Source organism: Branchiostoma lanceolatum, chromosome 8 (genome assembly GCF_035083965.1).
Source record: "Branchiostoma lanceolatum isolate klBraLanc5 chromosome 8, klBraLanc5.hap2, whole genome shotgun sequence".
Taxonomy (NCBI): Eukaryota; Metazoa; Chordata; class Leptocardii; order Amphioxiformes; family Branchiostomatidae; genus Branchiostoma; species Branchiostoma lanceolatum.
The window spans coordinates 14,439,786-14,460,947 of record NC_089729.1 but is presented as its reverse complement, the minus strand read 5'-3'; the positions used below and the strand labels follow the sequence as shown (position 1 = coordinate 14,460,947).

The 21,162-nt window shown below is 42.7% G+C and overlaps 3 protein-coding genes across 3 annotated transcripts; all 3 read left to right on the top strand.

Annotated features, from left to right (window-relative positions):
* The first annotated feature begins 80 nt into the window (after positions 1-80).
* Positions 81-5,134, top strand: LOC136439942 (chymotrypsin B-like). The gene is made up of 10 exons (XM_066435627.1): positions 81-253; positions 497-598; positions 1,137-1,352; positions 1,630-1,758; positions 2,189-2,283; positions 2,923-3,035; positions 3,410-3,540; positions 3,852-3,980; positions 4,206-4,351; positions 4,537-5,134. The coding sequence occupies exons 2-10, from the start codon at positions 502-504 to the stop codon at positions 4,702-4,704; spliced, it is 1,224 nt and encodes a 407-aa protein (XP_066291724.1). The 5' UTR covers positions 81-253; positions 497-501; the 3' UTR covers positions 4,705-5,134.
* A 2,701-nt stretch (positions 5,135-7,835) lies between these two features.
* LOC136439943 (chymotrypsin B-like) lies at positions 7,836-12,226 on the top strand. The gene is made up of 9 exons (XM_066435628.1): positions 7,836-7,966; positions 8,425-8,640; positions 8,969-9,097; positions 9,362-9,456; positions 9,858-9,970; positions 10,424-10,551; positions 10,984-11,112; positions 11,318-11,463; positions 11,636-12,226. The coding sequence occupies exons 1-9, from the start codon at positions 7,870-7,872 to the stop codon at positions 11,801-11,803; spliced, it is 1,221 nt and encodes a 406-aa protein (XP_066291725.1). The 5' UTR covers positions 7,836-7,869; the 3' UTR covers positions 11,804-12,226.
* Positions 12,227-13,143: 917 nt separating this feature from the next.
* LOC136440651 (galactosylceramide sulfotransferase-like) lies at positions 13,144-19,433 on the top strand. Its single transcript, XM_066436742.1, has 8 exons — positions 13,144-13,278; positions 13,540-13,636; positions 15,263-15,324; positions 16,153-16,478; positions 16,914-17,143; positions 17,709-17,987; positions 18,489-18,656; positions 19,248-19,433. The coding sequence occupies exons 2-8, from the start codon at positions 13,562-13,564 to the stop codon at positions 19,428-19,430; spliced, it is 1,323 nt and encodes a 440-aa protein (XP_066292839.1). The 5' UTR covers positions 13,144-13,278; positions 13,540-13,561; the 3' UTR covers positions 19,431-19,433.
* The last annotated feature ends 1,729 nt before the right edge of the window (positions 19,434-21,162 follow it).

The window sequence follows — 21,162 nt, the reverse complement described above, 5'->3', positions numbered from 1 at the left end:
CTGTTGTTGCTAAAAATAGAAGGCACAGACGGACGCCTAATTAGATATTCATGTTAGTAGTATAAATACCACAGGTTCTGACGTGCGTGTCAAACATTAGCCTTTCTGCAAGGGGCCGCGTTGCATGTGGTGTCTATCCCAGTAGTACCGAGGTTTACCGGCGGAACTTCAGCTAAACGTCCGTACAGCGATTTATCTGAAACGCAAGACTTCGCAACGGATCTTTTGAACATTGTCAAGGAAAAAGAAGAAGGTATACGCTCGCATAAATGATTCTGTACTGGTAACTTGGGAAACCTGAGTGTCCATCACAGTTAACAGTTCAACCAATGATGGCATGCTGGCAATTAGCGGCTCGTCCAATGAGCATGTCCGTCAAACATTATTGCATTTTTGTGTTCGCATTTCTACGTTTTGACGGAGGTGTATGTGGGGCTATGTGGAATCGGTCGATTCTTCATAAGATGTCTACTCTGTTTTTGTTCCAAACACATAGGGAACATGTGTCGCCAGGCGGTGTACGTTGTCGCTGTAACCCTCCTGTTACACGTCACGCTCTCTGCGTCACAGCACCAAGCGCCAGGTGTAGACCAGTCAGGTAAACTGTCATTTTTAAACCCTTGATTTAAAAATAATTGATTACTGATGAATTATGTAAATGTAGGGAAAACTTTCCATTGTCCAGTCCTGTAACTATATATGTGGTCTTGTTTGAAAAGAAGACAGAAAACAGAAACAAGTACAGTACTACATGTATCCATTTATCAATTTGCTTGTGTCTTGGTGACTACTGTCGGAAATTTATCTTAAAGGACATTATACATGTATATAGAATATATGTCCTTGGTATCTTCGAAGCTTCCGACGATTGAACATACTGTTTGTACCGCATTTTCATCTTATTTTCATCTCAATCTTTACATGTTGTTTAGCTAGCCTCCTGTGCAGGCTTCCTATAACGGCGGCATATATATTGGGGGGGGGGGGTCTCTAATGCCGGCAAGGGAGTTGTGTAGCCGAGGGAGTTGTGTAGCCCCAATATATATGCCGCCGTTATAGGAAGCCTGCACAGGAGGCTATTGTTTAGCTGCTACGCCATTCATTTTTTTTCTATGAAAAATGTGTAAAAAAAACAGATGGTGACTGCGGCGGGAGCCTGGACACCATGTCCGGAGATTTGACCATCACCTCTCCGTCCTACCCTTCGCCGTACCCGCCCAGCAAGCTGTGTGTCTGGCACGTGACGACGTCAGCTGCAAAGATAGTGTTCATCACTTTCCCGACGTTCCGTGTGCGCTGTGGCGACTTCGTGGCGGTCTTCGACGGGGGAGAGGGAAGCACCGAGCTGATTGGTAGGTTTCCAAGGTGTTTGCACTCACGTGACCATTATGCAAATTACCATCCGCCATGTTGGCTGGATAAAATTTGTGTCTGTACTTATGAGAGGAACGTTCATGCAATATACTCTACATTTGCTTCAAATTTATCCTATGCTTTGTTTAACCATTTTCTACACTTCGAACGACTAGTCCGTCCTGGATCCAGACACACCACCAACATGGCGCGCATCAAGTCTATTTGGTATAACTATAACATATGAAACGTTTAATTTTTTTTTCTTCTGTCTAGAGTCTTTCTGTAGCACTAGAGATGGAAGAGGCTTAAGGACGACGTCCAACCAGATGACTGTAGTCTTCAAGAGCAATAGAAGAGAAAACATGATGGGATTTACTGCAACTATTACGGAAGTTGACCCATGTAAGAAAAAAATGTTACACTCTATGATAATTTCAACTCTTTTACGTACCGTACGTTTCAACTTTTCCTTACACACAAAAGTGTCAAAGGACTACACGAACTGTGTATTTAAGCCGGAAATACCTAATCATAAATGATAAAGTTTATTGTTAATTCGTGCCCGTAGGCCAATTGCAATTGAACAATAATCAATGTTGTACAAACATGAAATAAGTGAGTAAGACAGTGAAGATTACACTACAATGCTAGTCTATGATAAGGTTCTATTTCTACGTTACTGAGGCGGGGTTCGACATCTTTGGAAGCAGTGGAAGATAGAAAGCCTCGTGTTTTAAATGGTAGGTGGATTGGATGAATATAGAAATAGTTTCGATCATCTTGAGTTAGTACATAGTACGTGTTTGTGATTTTAAAACGTTTGTGTATTCAGATGGAACCTGTGGCAGTCCCACCATCACTAGAATACCTGCACCGACCAGAATAGTCGGGGGAAACACCGCTCAACAAGGAAGCTGGCCTTGGCAGGTAAGAAAAAAAATTCTCTAGTCTCTTTCTGTGTTCTGTTATTTTTCTGGTAAGGGATTGACATGCGATCAAATTCGGTAACATAAATTTATCTCACCATAAAATTATGTAACATCCATAACCAACTAATAGCAACGGTTTTCTTTATACAAGAAGGAGTTGCAATTTGGTATTGATGAAAGTAGCAATGACAACTCAACTACTAGGTTGTTTACTGTATGTCGAACTTATAGATACACGTCTCTTGCCGTTTAGATGTTATTAACGAGTACGGCACGCCATTGGTGACGAATTTCAAAATGGCGGACATCGAGAATTCAGAACACTTGGAACGGATTGCGTTTGTCGGAACATTAAAAAAGCATTGACGACCGCTGTTGCTTACTGAATGTCAAATTTGTAAAAACGTTTCCAAGCCTTTGGATGTGATAAACGCTCACCTATTGGTAACTTTTAAAATTGCGGATAACTAGCATTCAAATTTCTTGGAAATAATTGAGGACATATTTACATTGTTGCTAAACAAGAAAGATCTTAAATAGTTGCTTAGGATTTACCTCCGTGGAGACTTTGCTTGATGGCACCAGGCCGTTACATTAGCTTTGACTCTTTTGAACATATTTCTTTTCACTCGATTAGGTGGTTGTTAGAAATTGGGTCGGTACTCCGGGCTCTGGCAGCTACTATCTGTGCGGAGGGACACTTGTGGACTCGGAATGGGTGGTAACGGCCGGGCACTGCATTAATCCAGGGTATGTACACGGTTGTGCCTGATCATGACTTGATACAGGAAAGTCTGGCGGCTTTTGGTATAGGGGACGTCGCAGTTCAAGTATAAAACTATCGATAGTTTTGGATACGTGTTTATTTTTCATGATGCACCTCCGTAATGTGGCATTATTTATTAAATCGTTGTGCTGTCTTGCTTGTAGCTTCGACGCTGTTAGTATATATATACGTAATTCTTAGTTACTTTATATTGAAATTCCTTGCGCAACTTGATCATACTACAAGCTTTGTGGTCGAACTAGAACAAAAATCGGATGGACCACGGAACATTGAGCTTTACAATGGACGTTCTATTCAGTTCTTCATACGTTTAATGTCGATTTGACTTGTTTTGCAGTCTTACCCTCGAAGTAACGCTAGGAGAACATGACCGTTACTCGTCAGATGGCAGAGAGGTGTCAAGATTTGCCTCGCAAACCTTTGTTCACCCCAACTATGGTTCGTCCCCAAACGGTCAACACGATATAGGTGAGACGTTTCGAAACACAACGCAACTTGAAGATTTGTCACGCTTCGTACTGCATTTTGTTTTACTTACAGGTTTGTGATAACAAAACCTATTTTATTTTTGCTGGCAAGTACGGGTGCCGCCATGTTGGGAGTGACCATTTTGACGGGATGGGTGTTTTTTCTAGCTAGTTTCACCTAGTTTTTTCTCTCCAAGTTTTAGCATTTTGACCGTGATCTAGATACTTATAAGATTAAAATTCACCACCAAATTTAGTGCAATTTGATGTCAGGCACCAACTCAAGAAAAATGTGTGTTTGTTTATTCACAGGTCTGATCAAGTTGGCGTCACCGGTGACGTTCAATGATTACATCATGCCGGCTTGTCTACCGGCGTCCTCCGACGTTCTTCCGCCCAGAACCATGGTATCGGTCTCCGGGTGGGGCATCACGTCTTACGGTAAGAAATATTACTTAAATACAAACGGAAAGAACATTGTAACGAATGATATAAAGCGTTTATGCGTGACGTCACAACTTATGTATTAATAATTTCCGCCATGTTGGATTCAAGATGGTGGCCGCTCATCTAGAACATATAGGGTTTAGTTGTTGTTTTTTTCAGCTGCTAATTGTCAGTGCTGCTGACTGTTACATTCTTCTTACTTAAATATCCTGTCACTAGGGGGCGCCACTGCACGGTACCTCCAGCAGATGGTTGTGCCCATCGTCTCTGATGCCAACTGTCGGCTGGTATGGGGGTCCACGGTGGATGTCAGCGTCGACCTGTGCGCCGGTTACATCAGACAGGGTGGCATCGATTCGTGTTCTGTAAGCGTACAACGTATAATCATTCATAGTTAATTTTGTTCTTATTTTTTTCCCGTCAGTGCAAGTAAATTTAACAATTCCGATGTAATATTACCAATGATTAGGTCGAAACCATTTTTTCTCTTTGAATCTCGTTCCCAAGATTTTGTATTCTCATGTCGTCTGACATACCCTCTCGTCCCCAGGGTGACAGTGGAGGCCCCCTTGTGAGCAGATCTCCAACTACAGGTGCCTGGGTGGTGCACGGGGCCGTCAGCCGGGGTGTTCCATGTGCCAACCCTTTTTTTGTCACTATCTACGCTCGCGTCACAGGGCTGGTTGACTGGCTGACCACCACCATGGCACAGAACTGAAAACGAATGATGCTCTAGGATTTAGTATATCAATATCTTAGCTCGCTTTTTCTTGTAGACTTTTTGGTAAGGTATGTTCTGATGTTTCGATGTCAGTTTGACACATAGCCTGGTTGGACTCATATGTGCAATGTCGGTGCCTCGCGGGAAGAGCTATTTTATGAAAATTTTAAAATGCCTTCAATAATGAAGATTCTACTTATTACATGAACTTGAATGCATATGTTTTTCCAATAAGAGCATTATTAGAAGTCGTAATTTTACTATCAAAAGTTTAATACTTGTGAAATGCTTACAAGAAGGCAAACGATGTGCAAATTGATTTTGCTCGGAGACTCTTAGATATTGCTGAATTCGTGTCAGATTTGCTTCCTTGTCTATATTCCTTGTATTTTTTTCTGTTCCGTGCAATAAAGTGTTTTTATGTATACATTTTAACTTATAGCTTTATTTCATGGTATTAATCACTTCAAAAAATTATGCAAAAGGTGAAAAAAGGACGGACGGGAAATAAACAGCCTAGTTTAAAAGAATTCACTTAGTACTGTGCAACGACATCATCTTTAGACTGAACTATCAGGGTAGAAGTTGTTTCGGTACGGCAACGCCTACCCCCTTGAAAAAGTGGATGTAGCTATTTTGGTAAAGCCCCAATCTCACTGGACCTGCGACACGTTGGCGACCTCGCTGCGATTTGACAATTAATGAAAACGAATCTTTTTACGCTTTGTGCGTTTTTTTTTAGTAATACGTGTACATTTTGCATGAAATTCCCATTATAAAGTCAACGGTAACTCAAATCCAATTTAGGACACAGCGAGGTCACCAACGTGCCACAGGTACAGTGAGATAGGGGCTTAATGGTAATGTTCTGATGTTTAGATGCCAGTTTAATAAACTTGCATAGCCTGGTTTTGAAAAAAAATACCGTAATATTGGTACCTCGTAGGAAGAGAATTCTATGAACGTTTAAAAATTCCTTTAAAGGCACCCAGAGCATTTTATGAGGCTTGAAAACTGGAAATATTCTAGTTTGCTGCAATCTTTATGAAATTGACATTTAATACCACTGTTTACCACATTTGCGTGCAGATTTCTTATCAAAAGTGCTCAAAAGCGGCACAAAAATAAGCTACATGGTGATCTAACTAAAGTTTCACGCGCCTAGTGTAAAATACTGTAGATACCATAGCCCCGCCCACCTCCGTCAAAACGTAGAAATACAAAATTAAAACATAAAAATGCAAATATTTGACGGACATACAGTCATGGCTCTCATTGCATTGGTCGAACCGCTAAATGTAATAAACAGTCAGTATCAGTCTATTAGGGCTTGAAGTTTCTATCAGTTCTCACCACACAAAGACATCGCATCTTTACTCCTTTAATGTCAATATGTAATGGTATAGTGTTATTGAAACTTACTATGAGTAGGAATGACTAGAATTTGGAGTTTTTTTTAATTTAAATTTCAAGCCTCATAAAATGCTCTGAATTAAAGAATGATTATAATTCTAGTAATTAAGTTGTATGTATAGATTTTCCCCGAATCGAATACAAGTATAAGTAGCTGGGTCGCAACTTAACTCAATGTTTGAATGTTTCTCGCGCAAAGTTTGACGGGGGAGATCGTCATGTGCACGCAAACATTTAATAAATAGCCAGAAAAGAACTTCTCGAGTTATGCTGTTCACACACACACACACACACACACACACACACACACACACACACACACACACACACACACACACACACACACACACACACACACACACACACACACACACACACACACACACACACACACACACACACACAAGCGCGCAAACACACACACACACACAAGCGCGCAAACACACACACACACACACACACTGACACACTGACACACACATGAAATATGTGATCTAGTACCTTGATGAATTAAGTAAAAAAAATCATACAATTTTGTCAAATCAAGATTCAAAAATATTACGATACCTCCTTTTTGTGCGTGACACCTTTCTGGCAGCCAGACTGATCAGCTGTTTTAGTCGACCGTTAGCCCAAGGTTCCGCCCACTTCCTGCCGTCCAATCACCTTCGTCGTTTCTTACACCAAGCATTGATACGCGAAACGCAACACATTATTGGCTTGAAGTTTGACATGATCTATTTGTTTAAAAAGTTGAAACACATGAAATCAAATTTAAGCGATAACATAACAAAACTAATCGGTGCCTTGATAAGCAGCAAATAATGTAGCCACACCGGAAAACTATTGGCTGCAAATAGCGAATTTGACGATACCTAGTGAAATTTTGCCTCTAAATATGTTTATTCTTTTACTCATAGGTTAACAGATTAAAGCACGAAATGTATCCAGTTGTTGATTAGTGCTTTGTAGCACCTGCAGCAATGTAGGGGCGGACCAATGATGATCTACAGGAGGGGTGTCAAATGTCCGTGCATTTATTATTTTGGTCAGTGTTTTGTTTTTCAGCAACGCCGTATATGTTCCTGTCAAAAGCCTCTCACCAAAGTTGAGTCCGTATCTTTATTGTTCATCCAATGTTTACTCCCTCAGTGCCCCATCGTTGTTTCTGGTACGTCCCTCAGAATTACGTCATACACCTGTTGATGCTAAAAATAGAAGGCACAGCCGGACATCTAATTAGATATTCATGTAAGCAGTATAAATATGACAGGTTCAGTCGTGCTCGTCAAACATTAGACTTCCTGCGAGGGACCGCGTGTGTCTACCTTGACTCTATCCCTGAAGTTCCGAGGTTTGCCGGCAAAGCTCCAGGCAGTCGCCCGTACCGTGATACATCTAAAACATCGGACTTCAATCTTCGGCAAGACACCTTTTGAGAACATAGTTTTCAAGGAAAAGAACAAGGTATGTACTTGTATAAATAAGCCCATGACTCTGTACCGGTAACTTGCCATTAGACTGATCCCAACTGTCCAACATAATCAGCGGTTCGACCAATGATAGCATGGCAATTAGCGTCTCGACCAATCAGCATCTCCGTCAACATTATCGCATTTTGTGCTCGCATTTCTATGTTTTGGCGGAGGTAGATGGCAATTAATATCCGTCTCTTCTTCAAAAGATTAATAGTGTCGACATGTCTACTCTGTTAACGCATTTGTTCCTAACACGCAGGGAATTTCGAACATGTGTCGCCAGGCGGTGTACGTTGTGGCTGTAACCCTCTTGTTACACGCCACGCTCTCTGCGTCACAACAACAAGCGCCAGGTGTAGACCAATCAGGTATGAAATTTTAATTTACTATGACATTTTATCATCGTTATTCCAGAACTCTTCATTCTAAATTAAATGAAGTATATGCATTTCGTTGAGATAATATTTGTAAGATAAGGCACATCTTTTGTACGTCTTATACCGGCTTTTCATATGGCGTCATTTGCGCCATGTTGGAAATCCGTGTACGTCTGTACATATGCTGCTGTTGTAATCTACTTACCAACCAATGATCACCAAGGTGGCCGTTGGGAGATTCAAATGATTATAATCATGACTTCAATGAAAAGCCGCTGTACATTGCCGTATCCGATGCTTTCTCGTGAAAAGTTGAAATCAGAACTTTTTACTTTTTTTCGAGAACCCTGGTTTTCGTCAGTACTTTAGTAATGTGCCTTCGATGATTGTACACAGACCTACCACAGCATGTTCGCTTTACTATTTTCTTCCAATAAACCTTAAAACAGATGGCGACTGCGGCGGGAGCTTGGACACCATGTCCGGAGATTTGACCATCACCTCTCCGTCCTACCCTTCGCCGTACCCGCCCGACAAGCTGTGTGTCTGGCACGTGACGACGTCAGCTGCAAAGATATTGTTCATCACTTTCCCGACGTTCCGTGTGCGATGTGGCGACTTCGTGGCGGTCTTCGACGGGGGAGAGGGAAGCACCGAGCTGATTGGTAGGTTATCAAAGTGTTTTCACTTACGTGACAATTATGCAAATGAACACATTTTGGGCATTGCTGGCTTGCATAGTTATGTTCGAAATATTCGGTATAGTTCTTTTCACCTACCAAAACTTGACGAGTGTACTTGTGCATGTATTTGAATAGCGAAGCACTCATACTCTGTTGGAATTGGTTTTCTTTTGCGTTTTGATCGATCGGTCGCCATCTTGGATCTAGAAAATCATCACCAACATGGCACACATTGAAGTCTATTTGGTGTTCAGCCCATGTGAAGCTTTTGAACACTCAGTTTATACAATGTTTTTGCTCTTATATTCAGAGGCGTTCTGTAAATCTCAAGACGGAAGAGGAATGAGGACAACGTCCAACCAGATGACTGTAGTCTTCAAGAGCAATGGCCGAAGAAACGACATGGGCTTCACTGCAACTATTACGGAAGTTGACCCATGTAAGACATGCAAACAAGATTTGTCTTCAACATACACTGTAACATACTGACTGATTCAGCTATTGTACAATTAGACTCTTCTTTAATACGCACGACAATCTAAGTAAAGCATATTTATGCATGAGGTTGTCTTATTATTGGATCAAATTCGCTCATCTTTGGTAAAGGTAAAGCGGTTGAACCTCAGACAATGACGATGCATGACGCAGATCTTAAAGTAAATATAATTTTTTTTGTGACTTTTTGAAACGTTTGTTTATACAGTTGGAACATGCGGCAGTCCCACCATCACTAGAATACCTGCACCGACCAGGATAGTCGGGGGAAACACCGCTCAACAAGGAAGCTGGCCATGGCAGGTAAGAAATGAAGTGGTCTCTGGTACGGTCCTTTTCTGACATTATTTTTCTGGTAAATGATTGACATGCGACTTCGGTAACAGAAATTAACATCACGGTAAAATCGGTAACACACACAACAACAAAATCGCGACTGTTTCCTTTGGAAAATAAGAGGTTGAAATGTCAAATGTATAAGTCCGTCTCTTTGCGTTTTGATGTCATTGACGCCACGCCATTGGTGAAGAATTTCAAAATGTCGGAGAATGGGCATTCAGAACACTTGGAACGGATTGCATTTGTTGTTAGTAACCTTTGTTTGATGACACCGTATGGATGTTGCGTTTTATGCCATTAGCTTTTACTCTATTGAACAACATCTTTATTCATTTTTTTTTCTTTTATTTCTTTCACTCGAGCAGGTGCTTGTTAGAAATTGGGTTGGTACTCCGGGTTCTGGCAGCTATTATCTGTGCGGAGGGACACTTGTGGACTCTGAATGGGTTGTAACTGCCGCACACTGCATTAAACCAGAGTATGTATATGCACATAGTAGTAGTGACTGTACGTTGTGTCTGACATTAAGTCATTCTCAATAGTTTAAGTCTCCATTTCTTTTATAGGGGATGTCGCCGTGATATTAGTTTCCTTAAGACCAACGCAAGCTCTGAAGAAACGTTGGTCGTAGATGACGAATATCTGAAACTGACGGGAAAATCTTACATGTGATGTTTCATATCAATACCGGGATTCTAGACATATTCGTGTTTTTTTCATTCGTCTGTATTGATTTAGATTCGATATCATTGGCATTGTTCGTTGTATGGAAAGACCATTGCTTACTTTGCCATTTTATATTCGTGCATATACTTTGTGACCGAAAATAAGGCAGACCATGGTTATAAATGGACGATATATATATATTTTTTGGAATACATGCATTATTAAGACCGTTCATGTATGTTAACCGTTTTACTTATTTTTCTAGTCTAACCCTCGAAGTAACGCTGGGAGAACATGACCGTTACTCGTCAGATGGCAGAGAGGTGTCGAGATTTGCCTCGCAAACCTTTATTCACCCCAACTATGGAGGGTCTGTCAGTCCACACGATATAGGTGAGCCCTTTTCAAACATGTATGATCCAACCTTTTATCATATTTTCGGTTATTTTTATCTCCATGTATGTTATGTCTCCGCTGGCCTGGGTTCAAGTTTGTTCTTCGGCTGAGTTGTTGAGACGGGCAGGATGTCACTGTGGAAGTGAATGGAAAGATAGCCGCAAAGGTCGCCGTAGTGGCAGAAAGTACAGGTTATAGGTGGTAGAACAAAAATTACAGTCCAGTCCATGAAAGAGGCTGATTTACGGGGAGGTGTTGTTTTTGGTCTGTTTTTCTTGCAGTTACTTTTCGATGTTAGTCATGATTTTGTTCCTAAATCTTTACCCACTTAAATCCCATTTCATGTCAGGCAACTTTTTGCGGAACACGAAACGAAAATAGTGCCGAAAACAAATTCAAATGTTTGACGCGTACTTTATATTTTTTCAGGGCTGGTCAAGTTGGCTTCTCCGGTGACATTCAACGATTACATCATGCCGGCTTGTCTACCGGCGTCCTCCGACGTTCTTCCGCCCAGAACCATGGTGTCGGTCTCCGGGTGGGGTATCACATCTTACGGTAGGAAAAAGTTTTTTTTTAAATCTAAGTACGTATCTAAGCCGAAAACATAAGGTTCTCAAATGTGACTTCACTACTTACATAAAGTGTCACTTGTGTCCACCATTTTTAATTCAAGATGGCGCCCGCTCGTTTAGAACGTACAGGTAGTTAGTGTTTACTACCAATTTGGAATACTGCTGACTGTTTACATTTTTTATTCTAGGGGGCGCTACTGCACGGTACCTCCAGCAGATGGTTGTACCCGTCGTCTCGGATGCCAACTGTCTTCTGCTATGGGGGTCCTCAGTTGACATCAGTGTCGACATGTGTGCTGGTTACGTAGTACAGGGCGGCATCGATTCGTGTTCTGTAAGTCTAACAAATTCGGTCAATTTTGTCTCTCAAAAGTGTTTCGTCAACCGTGGGCAATATCAACGTTATCAACTCTGGTGCATTATGTTAATTCGAAAGGAATTCTTGTTGAATCTCATACCCAGGATTATTTTCCTAATCTCGTCTGAAATACACCTCTCGTCTCCAGGGTGACAGTGGTGGCCCCCTTGCGAGCAGATCTCCAACTACAGGTGCCTGGGTACTACACGGGGCGGTCAGCCGGGGTGTTCCATGTGCCAACCCTTATCAGCCGAGCATCTACGCTCGTGTCACCGGGCTGGTTGACTGGCTGACCACCACCATGGCAGAGAACTGAAAACGAATTATGCTCTAGGATCTGGATCAACATTTTAACTAACTCTTGTAGATTCTAAAACAAGCGGTTGTATCTATTTTGGTAACGTATGTTCTGATGTTTCGATGCCTGTTTGGAATCAAAAATGCAATGTCGGTACCTCGCGGGAAGAGAATTTTATCAACTTTTTTAAATGTCTTCAATGATTATTATTCTACTTATTACATGTATTAGCTTGATATGTATAGATGTTATTAATGAAAATGCAAGTCGAAACTTTAATACCAAAAGATTTTTACTCGTTGAATATGTTACATGGATGCAAACGATGTGCAATTGATTTTGCTCGGAGGCTTAGCTATCGTTAAAGTCGTGTCATATTTGCTTTGTTGTCTATATTTTTTGTAGTTAACTTGTTACGTGCAATAAAGTGTTTTATGCATACATTCTTGCGCCTATAAGATTATTTTTAATTGAGTGGTAACCACCGTCAAAAAATGAACAGAAAAGGGAGAAATAAGTGACGATTGGGGCCATTGAAACCTAGCTGGATAGAAATCAATTAAAACCAGTACTCGACAAAATAAATTAATGTGGTTCACCGTTACAATTGCCCGAGAAGGCAAACAGTGAGCACCCCCAAAACACGACTGTGCCACTAACCTCACCCAGCAACCCCCGCCATTGACTCTAAATACTCCCCACCGGCAATTATATTTCCCTCGCAACGTTCGACTGAGATATCGTCCCGTAACCACGCGTTATAAAAAGCTATAGAGCGCCATTGGCAAGGTAACTTTTGATGAAGCCAACGTACACCGGAGGCTTTGTTTGTACGAAAAACACGACATGAAACAACAACGAACATACTGTCACTTGTAGTTCTAAAACCTTTATTTAACCTGGAAAGATTTAATTCTCTTCGGCCTTGGCCGTTTTCAAGATTTCAAGGGAGGAGGTCTGTGGTCTTTTTGACATAACATAGGAAAATAGAACAAAACAATTGTTTACAAAGATGACGTTACATTCAATATTCCATAATCATACTCGCTAACTGAAAATACTTCATTTGCACATTCCAATAACAACAGAGGTACAAAGGCCCTCTTAAAAATGGTAGTAAATTCAGAGTGCATCTTGTTGCTTTTGTCTAAATGTTAAATTGTTCTCATGTACCACCACATGCATCTAAATGTTGGATAATCTTAGCGCAGCTCATAGTTAGTGCTGCTTGCAACATTGATATATATACATTTATAAAACAGACTGAACTATCTGTGTTATCGGCAGTTCGTCCTTCGCGGACACCTGTTGTCTTAAAGGCTACTCTGACGTAAGCAATAAGATCCGAGTGTGTAAGCAACAGAACCGGTTGAGCTGCATGTCCGCCATCTTTGTCCTAGTCTAGACAATAAGGCTGAACATACTTAACATTTGGAACCGCATCATCTCACCATTATTGCTTAACTAACAGGGTTCGGGCGTGGTTTGTATCGGTACGTGACGTTCTCTTTCATTGGATAATGTTACTAGAGGGTTTAACATGATTACAATACACCTATGCATGTCTATAGAGAATCGTTTCAAACAACAAAATGCCATTGCTTATCGACTTCTTTTTTACTCACCCCAGTTTAAAAAAAATGATTTGTCCAATTTCAAGCTATAGCGTCCAAGTCCACAGCAGAACGTATGTGTGCACTTCATAAGGAATAAAAAAAATTAAGTTGTTTTTATGATTTCGTTCCGACAACCAGATCGCAAGGGTGAACCATATCCATGAAGCTCCGTGGACTGATTCCTGTTACTGTTGTTTTCGTCGCTGTATCTGGGTTCCTAATGTATCTTTTACAGGTAGGCAAACACACAAGGAAAGTAGATAGCAAGTTTGTTTTTTTATTCACGTGATCACCACCAAGTATTTACACGAGCCGACGTTTCGATGACTGTCTGTCGTACTCTTCAGCAGGGCAATATGATATATATTTAGAGAGAGAGAGGGATATGATAAATTTATTGCGCAACAATTGCACAAGGTACAAAGTATGGCATTCACAGTAAATTCTATTAGGCTAATCAGTCTATCTTATACAATATGGTGTAGTTGTATGGGATGACAATGTGCTTTTACAATCATTGGAGGAGTTTCTAACGTCTAGGCTTTCCTTGATATACTTCCCAACGTATACCATGCATGGGTTGTCACATGTCATTATGTACTTAAATTTGCTATTCAAGTCCATTGAGATAAATCCTGGTAAATCCGACGATAGCATTGAGTATAGTGAATTACGTATGTCAAAATATTTTGGACATACAATCAAAAAGTAATAGTCGTCTTCAACTACCTCTGCAAAAATGGACAAACCCTCTGGTCGATAAGAAGTTTTTGAAATCTCCCCGTTTCTATACTTAATTCATGACAGCCAATTCTGAGTTTTGTGATTGCCCTACGTACGTCAAGGCTCTTCATATTTGAAAAGTAATTTTCTTGCTTATAATCATTGTTTAAGGTAGAAAGAAAGGAAAGTTTGGAATTATTTCGAATAGCGCAATGCCAATATATATATATATATATATATATATATATATATATATATATATAGAGAGAGAGAGAGAGAGAGAGAGAGAGAGAGAGAGAGAGAGAGATGTATACAACAATACTTTACATTTGTAACCGCATCCTCTCACCATTGTTGCTCAGCAATAACTATCAAAGTAACAATACTTTACGTTTAGGACTGCATTTTTGCTGTAACACCTAGCTTCAGTGCACAGTGAATCGGTCAGTATTGCCCTGATGAAAATGACAATCTGTCATCGAAACGTCGGCTCGTGTACACACTTGGGTGTGAATGAAATGAACTTTGCTATTCAGTCATTCTTCAACTTGATTTCAATAATTATGATTGTACATAGAGTTTTCTAAACTATCAACTACATTCATTTATTTATTCAAAATCTTACACTGCAAGAGGTATGCAATTCATCAAACCACATTTAGAAATCGCTCCAATGATATAATGCTGAATGAAGCTACATATTGTACTGCGATGGTGGCAAGGTGGTTTTATGGCTAGCGTTGTTGACTTTAGACTCTGAAGGGTCTTTGTGACTTTAAAATCTGAAGAGTCTTGGTTCGAATCCCTGGCAGGTCACTGGGTTATGCCCTTGGAACGGGCATTTCACACATATTTCCTCATTCGACCCGGTTATAAATGAGTGCCTAGCTTCGGTTAGGGACGTTCTCTCGAATTTGACGTAAAGCTGGAGGTCCCATGTTTGAGCCACACCTTGAGCACGATAAAGAACCCACCTCAGTTATCAAAAATTCTGTTGACTCTTGCCACAAATGTTGTAAATCTCAATAAGTAGAAAATGATAGATGAATGTATAAGACAAGGACTTTCCTGAATATATGTTGTAACTTTATCAAAAATACTACTCATTGAAAATAACAGGTGTTTGCCTTAAATTTAGGTCAAAACTAATGTCAGACGGAAACTAGTAGAAGAAAGCCGTTGGTTGGACGCCCATCAATGGTAGGTGATTTTCTAGCTATCTTAATCCTCTTACTTAATAATTGAATCATCTAATGGGAAAGATCAATTCTGTACATGACTTATACTTCGGTCCCGATGGCGCCGGGGCCGTCGGGGGTGTAGTCCGGGCCGGGCCCCGAAGCCACAAGTTTGTCCCGGTGGACTGCCTCAAACCGGGAGGGTACCTCCCGGTGCTCTCATGATTAGCTCACGGTGTCTAGATAACTATTTTTGATTCCCATGTATTCCCATGTACTTGTTTGTCTGCAATTAGCCTTCGGGCATGAACTTGCAATAAAGTTATTTATTTGCTACCGGGTCCCGCGATCAATTTAAACCTGAGTTGAATTGACTCGGGATCCCGGGCGGGCCGAAAAATAGCCCGGGAACCGCAGGGTGTCCGACGGGGCCACGTAGGGGTCACGCCCGAAAGTGCCAAAAACAGCCCGTCTACTGCACGACGGGGCCCCTTTTTTCAATTGGGACCGAAGCATTACCATGTCAGTATTGATAGGGAATTAGCAGTAATAAAAAAACTATTGACGTTCTTAATCTCCTCAAGAGTTGACTCACGTAGATTCTTTATGGAAGGAACCATGACGATACCATATAAGCTACGTATACATGTATCTGCTTGGCCTGAGGAAATCGTCCTTTTCTTTGATTCAAGAACATGAATAGCATAGAAATGTCGGTCAGGTATTGACTCTCTTGCTTTGTACATAGAAGGTTTGTTAACCATTAAAGATAGGGACTGAAACGCGATTATATCTAGAGTAGAAGAAGGAGGTAAGTAAACTAACTGAGACGTCATCCCACACTTTACAGGGGCTTGGCCCATACTCAAGACAACAACAGGCTGGAAAAGAAATTGACGTCGAGCGCTCAGTGCATCCCCAAAAGAAAATTCGTCTTCATCAAAACCCACAAAACTGGGGGATGCACCGCCGTGAACATTTTTCAGAGATATGTCCTGCAGCACAGCCTGGCGGTGCTCAGTCCAACTGCAGGCTGGGTCCTAGCCTGGCCCTTCCCTCCTGCCGAGGAAGATTATGTCCACACCCCGGACGAACAGTATGACGTCCTGCTGAACCACATGGTGTACAACAAAACATGGCTTCGGTCCAGGTTCCCGGCTAACACAGCCTACATCTGTAAGGAGCGTTTATCCATATTAAAAACTACAAATTTTGTCAAGTACTGCACTACACAAGGTCTTCAGTAGATGATTCGTGTTTGTTTTTGAACATTGATAGCAGAAAAAAAGTTATTCTGTTTTGACGGTTGACAGATTGTCGTTAACTGTATTCCAACACAACAAAGAGCCCCTCAGGCTTGAATGGCCACTAATTCGGTCACGTGATCTAACAAACATGTGACTTTAGCCATTGGTCGAACGTACAAATGTCTTTAATTAATTGGAAAGGAGTCGCCGTTTAGGGGGATACACGAGCCATCACTAAAGAGAGTGGTAGCGGTATGAAATTTCAAAAACACTTTTAACGTATAACCAATATTGACGCCAATTTTTCGTACGGTCACGCATACATCAAATATGACTTATTTCTCTTCAATTGTTTCACATGTAGCTATCATACGGAAGCCCAGCAGTCATCTGAAGTCCGCCATGGTTTACTACAACCTTCCTAAATTGATGAAGATCGAGTCTAAGAACCCTGTCCAGACGTTTCTACAGGACCCGTGGAAGTACAAGCACCTGTCTGAGGCTTACTTTGACTTCTGTAACGTGACCTGGGACGGTACTAGGAACCACCAGTCGTTTGATTTAGGCTACCCTACTGAAGCAGCTGACGACATGGTAGGTCTGCATGCCAAACTCCATATATGGTATGTATGTAGTCACGTGATTATGGCGTAAAAAAGTACGCCATTTTGGTGGGTCACTTGACTATGACGTAAGCTAGAGTGCACCATCTTGGTGGGGTCACTCGACTATGACGTAAGCTAGAGTGCGCCATCTTGGTGGGTCACTCGACTATGACGTAAGCTAGAGTGCGCCATCTTGGTGGGTCACTTGACTATGACGTAAACTAGAGTGTGCCATCTTGGTGGGTCACTTGACTATGTCGTAGGCTAGATTACGCCATCTTGGTGGACACTTGACTATAGCGTTAGCTAAACTAAACGCCATCTTGGTGCATCGCGTGCTATGACGCGATCAAGAGTATGCCAGCTTGCGATGTTCTTGATGTTCATACCAAACGTAGAACAATAGGTTCTTGATGTTCATACAAAACGAAGAACGATAGATATAAAGACTATCACGCTGTTATCTTCTTCCTATTATACCAACACGAGCCTGTCAGTACAATGTTGGTACAATTGCTTATCAAACGTTTCTTCGATTGTTTTATCATTGCAAGAAACAAGCTCGTAGATACATCAGCGAACTAGAAGCGGACTTTACCCTGGTGTTGCTGCTGGAACATCTGGACGAGTCCATCGTTCTCCTCAGGCGGCTGATGTGCTGGGAGGTGCGAGAAGTTCTGTACGACACCACGCCGAAGAACAGCCGAAGTTATGCCTACAAGAGGTACGTCCCCACCGCCGAGGAACTTGCCAACCTCCGCCGGTGGAAAGCCGTGGAGTACTTACTGTATGACACGTTCAACACATCATTGTGGAGGAAGATCGCAGCTCAGGTAAGGAAATGTCCATCAGGTTGGAAAACCACTGGATATCAAGGTTCTTAAATCTATTCACAACCAGGATCTATATAAAGTCAAAAGCCGACGTTTTGGTGGCCGTCTGTCACCTTCCTCAGGGCAATACTGACTGGTACTACTGAGTCCACCTTGCAGCTAGGTGTTCGATTGCTTGCAAACGTAAAGTATTGTCATATATGCGGTCACGCAAGAATGATTTGATGTCATATGTGCAAAAGGAATACCACATCACAAGAAACAACTGTATGTATAATAGACTGGGGTGGAGCCAAGGTGATAGACAGAGAGGATGACAGATACACTCGGTGGATACTGATTACACATTCAGCGCGTTTCTGAACCGTTAATTATTTCATTGAAAATGGAGATATATTCTGAACATGGTTGAATATAGATTATGTAAATGAGGGCCTAATTTGCATAATACATTTTTCATGGAGAAATGATGAGGTCTCCGAACTCTTGTTGTTCCCGCAGGGCTCTGACTTCCACGATGAACTCCGCTATTTCAAAGACTTGAAAGATCGTGTCAGCAGATTCTGTCATGGGCACCAGAAGGGCCAAGCCGACCTGACAGTGACAGCGTCCCAGTGGAACCCACAGTTCGTAGTGGATGCCGCCTACTGTCGTGACCTAAAGGCGTCGGTACGAACATTCTATATTCACCGTTTTCACACTTCTCAGAATCCTTTATTGACCTCTGAGATTTAATCCCAAAATGCATCGTGTGGGTCCCGAAAATGTAGATTGGCATGCTGGGAAAAAATGGAGAACTCTGGGTATCGCAAGGGCAAGCAAGTCAAATCATTACTAAGACAACTTACATATCTATCCCATAATTTTTCCAAACTCTCACAGCATAGTAGTAATAGGTTCAGCATTACATGGCATTCACTCTCAAAAACTAGTACAGAAGTGCTGCATGGTGCGAGCGACAGAGTAAAAGCTCCATCTCCAGATTTGCTTTTCTACCTATGCATTCCTCAAATCTACGGAAGGTGGATGAACAATGCTCCCAATGGGGCAACAAGATGGTTTTTTTTTTAAAACTTAGAGCCCGGTCACATTCGTCGTACGATATCCGTACGCCCGTACCTTGATAAAACCTCATTGGTCGGCTGATGGTTCTCTAACAACCTGCTTGACAATTTGACGAAATCAACAAAATCATGCCACGGCTTCCGACCAAAGTGACCGATCATATAATTTTCGAATTCTATCCTTTTTTCTTCGCAGGCAGCAAACCTTTTCGCAACGATACGAAAACGTATGCCCACGAAAATGAACGACGACCTAAGAATCCAGAGGATCCAAGTGAATGTTCTTGCTATCGTCCAAGGACTGCCAACCTTCAAATACAACAGTGAAGCCCGCAAACACGGAAAGATGTCTGCATGGCACAGAAAAAGCCGGAATTAACCGTCAGATGCTCCAGGAAGGCATGTGTACCCGATATTGGTCGATTACTCGCGGCCGTGCACGTGCGTGCATTCGGCCCCGCCGTACCGACGGTGCACGCACGTGTATACGGCCACGCCGTACCGACGGTGCACGCGCGTATATACGGCCACGCCGTACCGACGGTGCACGGACGTTCGTCCTGCCACGTTCTAGCGGTGGTGCACGCATTGATTTCCTACGGACAGATCGCGATAATACTGCCCAAAACAAGTGGCGTGGTCGCACGTGCACACGGCCACTTCGGGCCTTCCTTGCACGCGCGAGGTTAGGGCCATTTACACCGGTGGTGCACGCATTGATTTCCTACGGACAGATCGCGATAATACTGCCTGAAACAAGTGCCGTGCTCGCACGTGCACACGGCCACTTCGGGCCTTCCTTGCACGCGCGAGGTTAGGGCCATTTACACAGGTGGTGCACGCATTGATTTCCTACGGACAGATCGCGATAATACTGCCTAAAACAAGTGCCGTGCTCGCACGTGCACACGGCCACTTCGGGCCTTCCTTGCACGCGCGAGGTTAGGGCCATTTACACCGGTGGTGCACGCATTGATTTCCTACGGACAGATCGCGATAATACTGCCTAAAACAAGTGCCGTGCTCGCACGTGCACACGGTCACTTCGGGCCTTCCTTGCACGCGCGAGGTTAGGGCCATTTACACCGGCGGTGCACGCATTTCGAGTGCGCATTTCCTACGGATTACGAGCTCCAATTTCGGCACGAACTACCTCACTTACTACACGCATTGCCGTTTACGGTACGGTATGCAGATTCTTTTCGACGCACTGTTTTTTTTTTGTTATGTTATTTTCCTTATGGAAATCAATGCGTGCACCGCCGGCTGAGTGTGGCATGAACCACGCGTGACCACGGCATTCATTTCTGGCAGAATTCTCGCGATCTGTCCGTAGGAAATCAATGCGTGCACCACCGGTGTAAATGGCACTAACCACGCGCGCGCAACCAAGGGCGGAAGTGGCTGGGTGCACGCGTGACCACGGCATTCTTCAGTTTGGCAGAATTCTCGCGATCTGTCCGTAGGAAATCAATGCGTGCACCACCGGTGTAAATGGCACTAACCACGCGCGCGCAACCAAGGGCGGAAGTGGCTGGGTGCACGCGTGACCACGGCATTCTTTTTTGGCTTATTTTTCGCGATCTGTCCGTAGGAAATCAATGCGTGCACCACCGGTGTAAATGGCACTAACCACGCGCGCGCAACCAAGGGCGGAAGTGGCTGGGTGCACGCGTGACCACGGCATTCATTTCTGGCAGAATTCTCGCGATCTGTCCGTAGGAAATCAATGCGTGCACCACCGGTGTAAATGGCACTAACCACGCGCGCGCAACCAAGGGCGGAAGTGGCTGGGTGCACGCGTGACCACGGCATTCTTTTTTGGCATAATTCTCGCGATCTGTCCGTAGGAAATCAATGCGTGCACCACCGGTGTAAATGGCACTAACCACGCGCGCGCAACCAAGGGCGGAAGTGGCTGGGTGCACGCGTGACCACGGCATTCTTTTTTGGCAGAATTCTCGCGATCTGTCCGTAGGAAATCAATGCGTGCACCACCGGTGTAAATGGCACTAACCACGCAGGCGCAACCAAGGGCGGAAGTGGCTGGGTGCACGCGTGACCACGGCATTCTTTTTTTGGCATAATTCTCGCGATCTGTCCGTAGGAAA

Coding starts and splice junctions, on each gene's coding strand:
- LOC136440651 (XM_066436742.1), top strand. CDS start 13,562: ATGAAGCTCCGTGGACTGATTCCTGTTACTGTTGTTTTCGTCGCTGTA. Junction 17,144..17,708: donor CTGAAGCAGCTGACGACATG/GTAGGTCTGCAT, acceptor TATCATTGCAAG/AAACAAGCTCGTAGATACAT. Junction 18,657..19,247: donor GTCGTGACCTAAAGGCGTCG/GTACGAACATTC, acceptor TTTTCTTCGCAG/GCAGCAAACCTTTTCGCAAC.
- LOC136439943 (XM_066435628.1), top strand. CDS start 7,870: ATGTGTCGCCAGGCGGTGTACGTTGTGGCTGTAACCCTCTTGTTACAC. Junction 9,457..9,857: donor AAGGAAGCTGGCCATGGCAG/GTAAGAAATGAA, acceptor TCACTCGAGCAG/GTGCTTGTTAGAAATTGGGT. Junction 11,464..11,635: donor GCGGCATCGATTCGTGTTCT/GTAAGTCTAACA, acceptor TCTCGTCTCCAG/GGTGACAGTGGTGGCCCCCT.
- LOC136439942 (XM_066435627.1), top strand. CDS start 502: ATGTGTCGCCAGGCGGTGTACGTTGTCGCTGTAACCCTCCTGTTACAC. Junction 2,284..2,922: donor AAGGAAGCTGGCCTTGGCAG/GTAAGAAAAAAA, acceptor TCACTCGATTAG/GTGGTTGTTAGAAATTGGGT. Junction 3,981..4,205: donor GTGGGGCATCACGTCTTACG/GTAAGAAATATT, acceptor TCCTGTCACTAG/GGGGCGCCACTGCACGGTAC.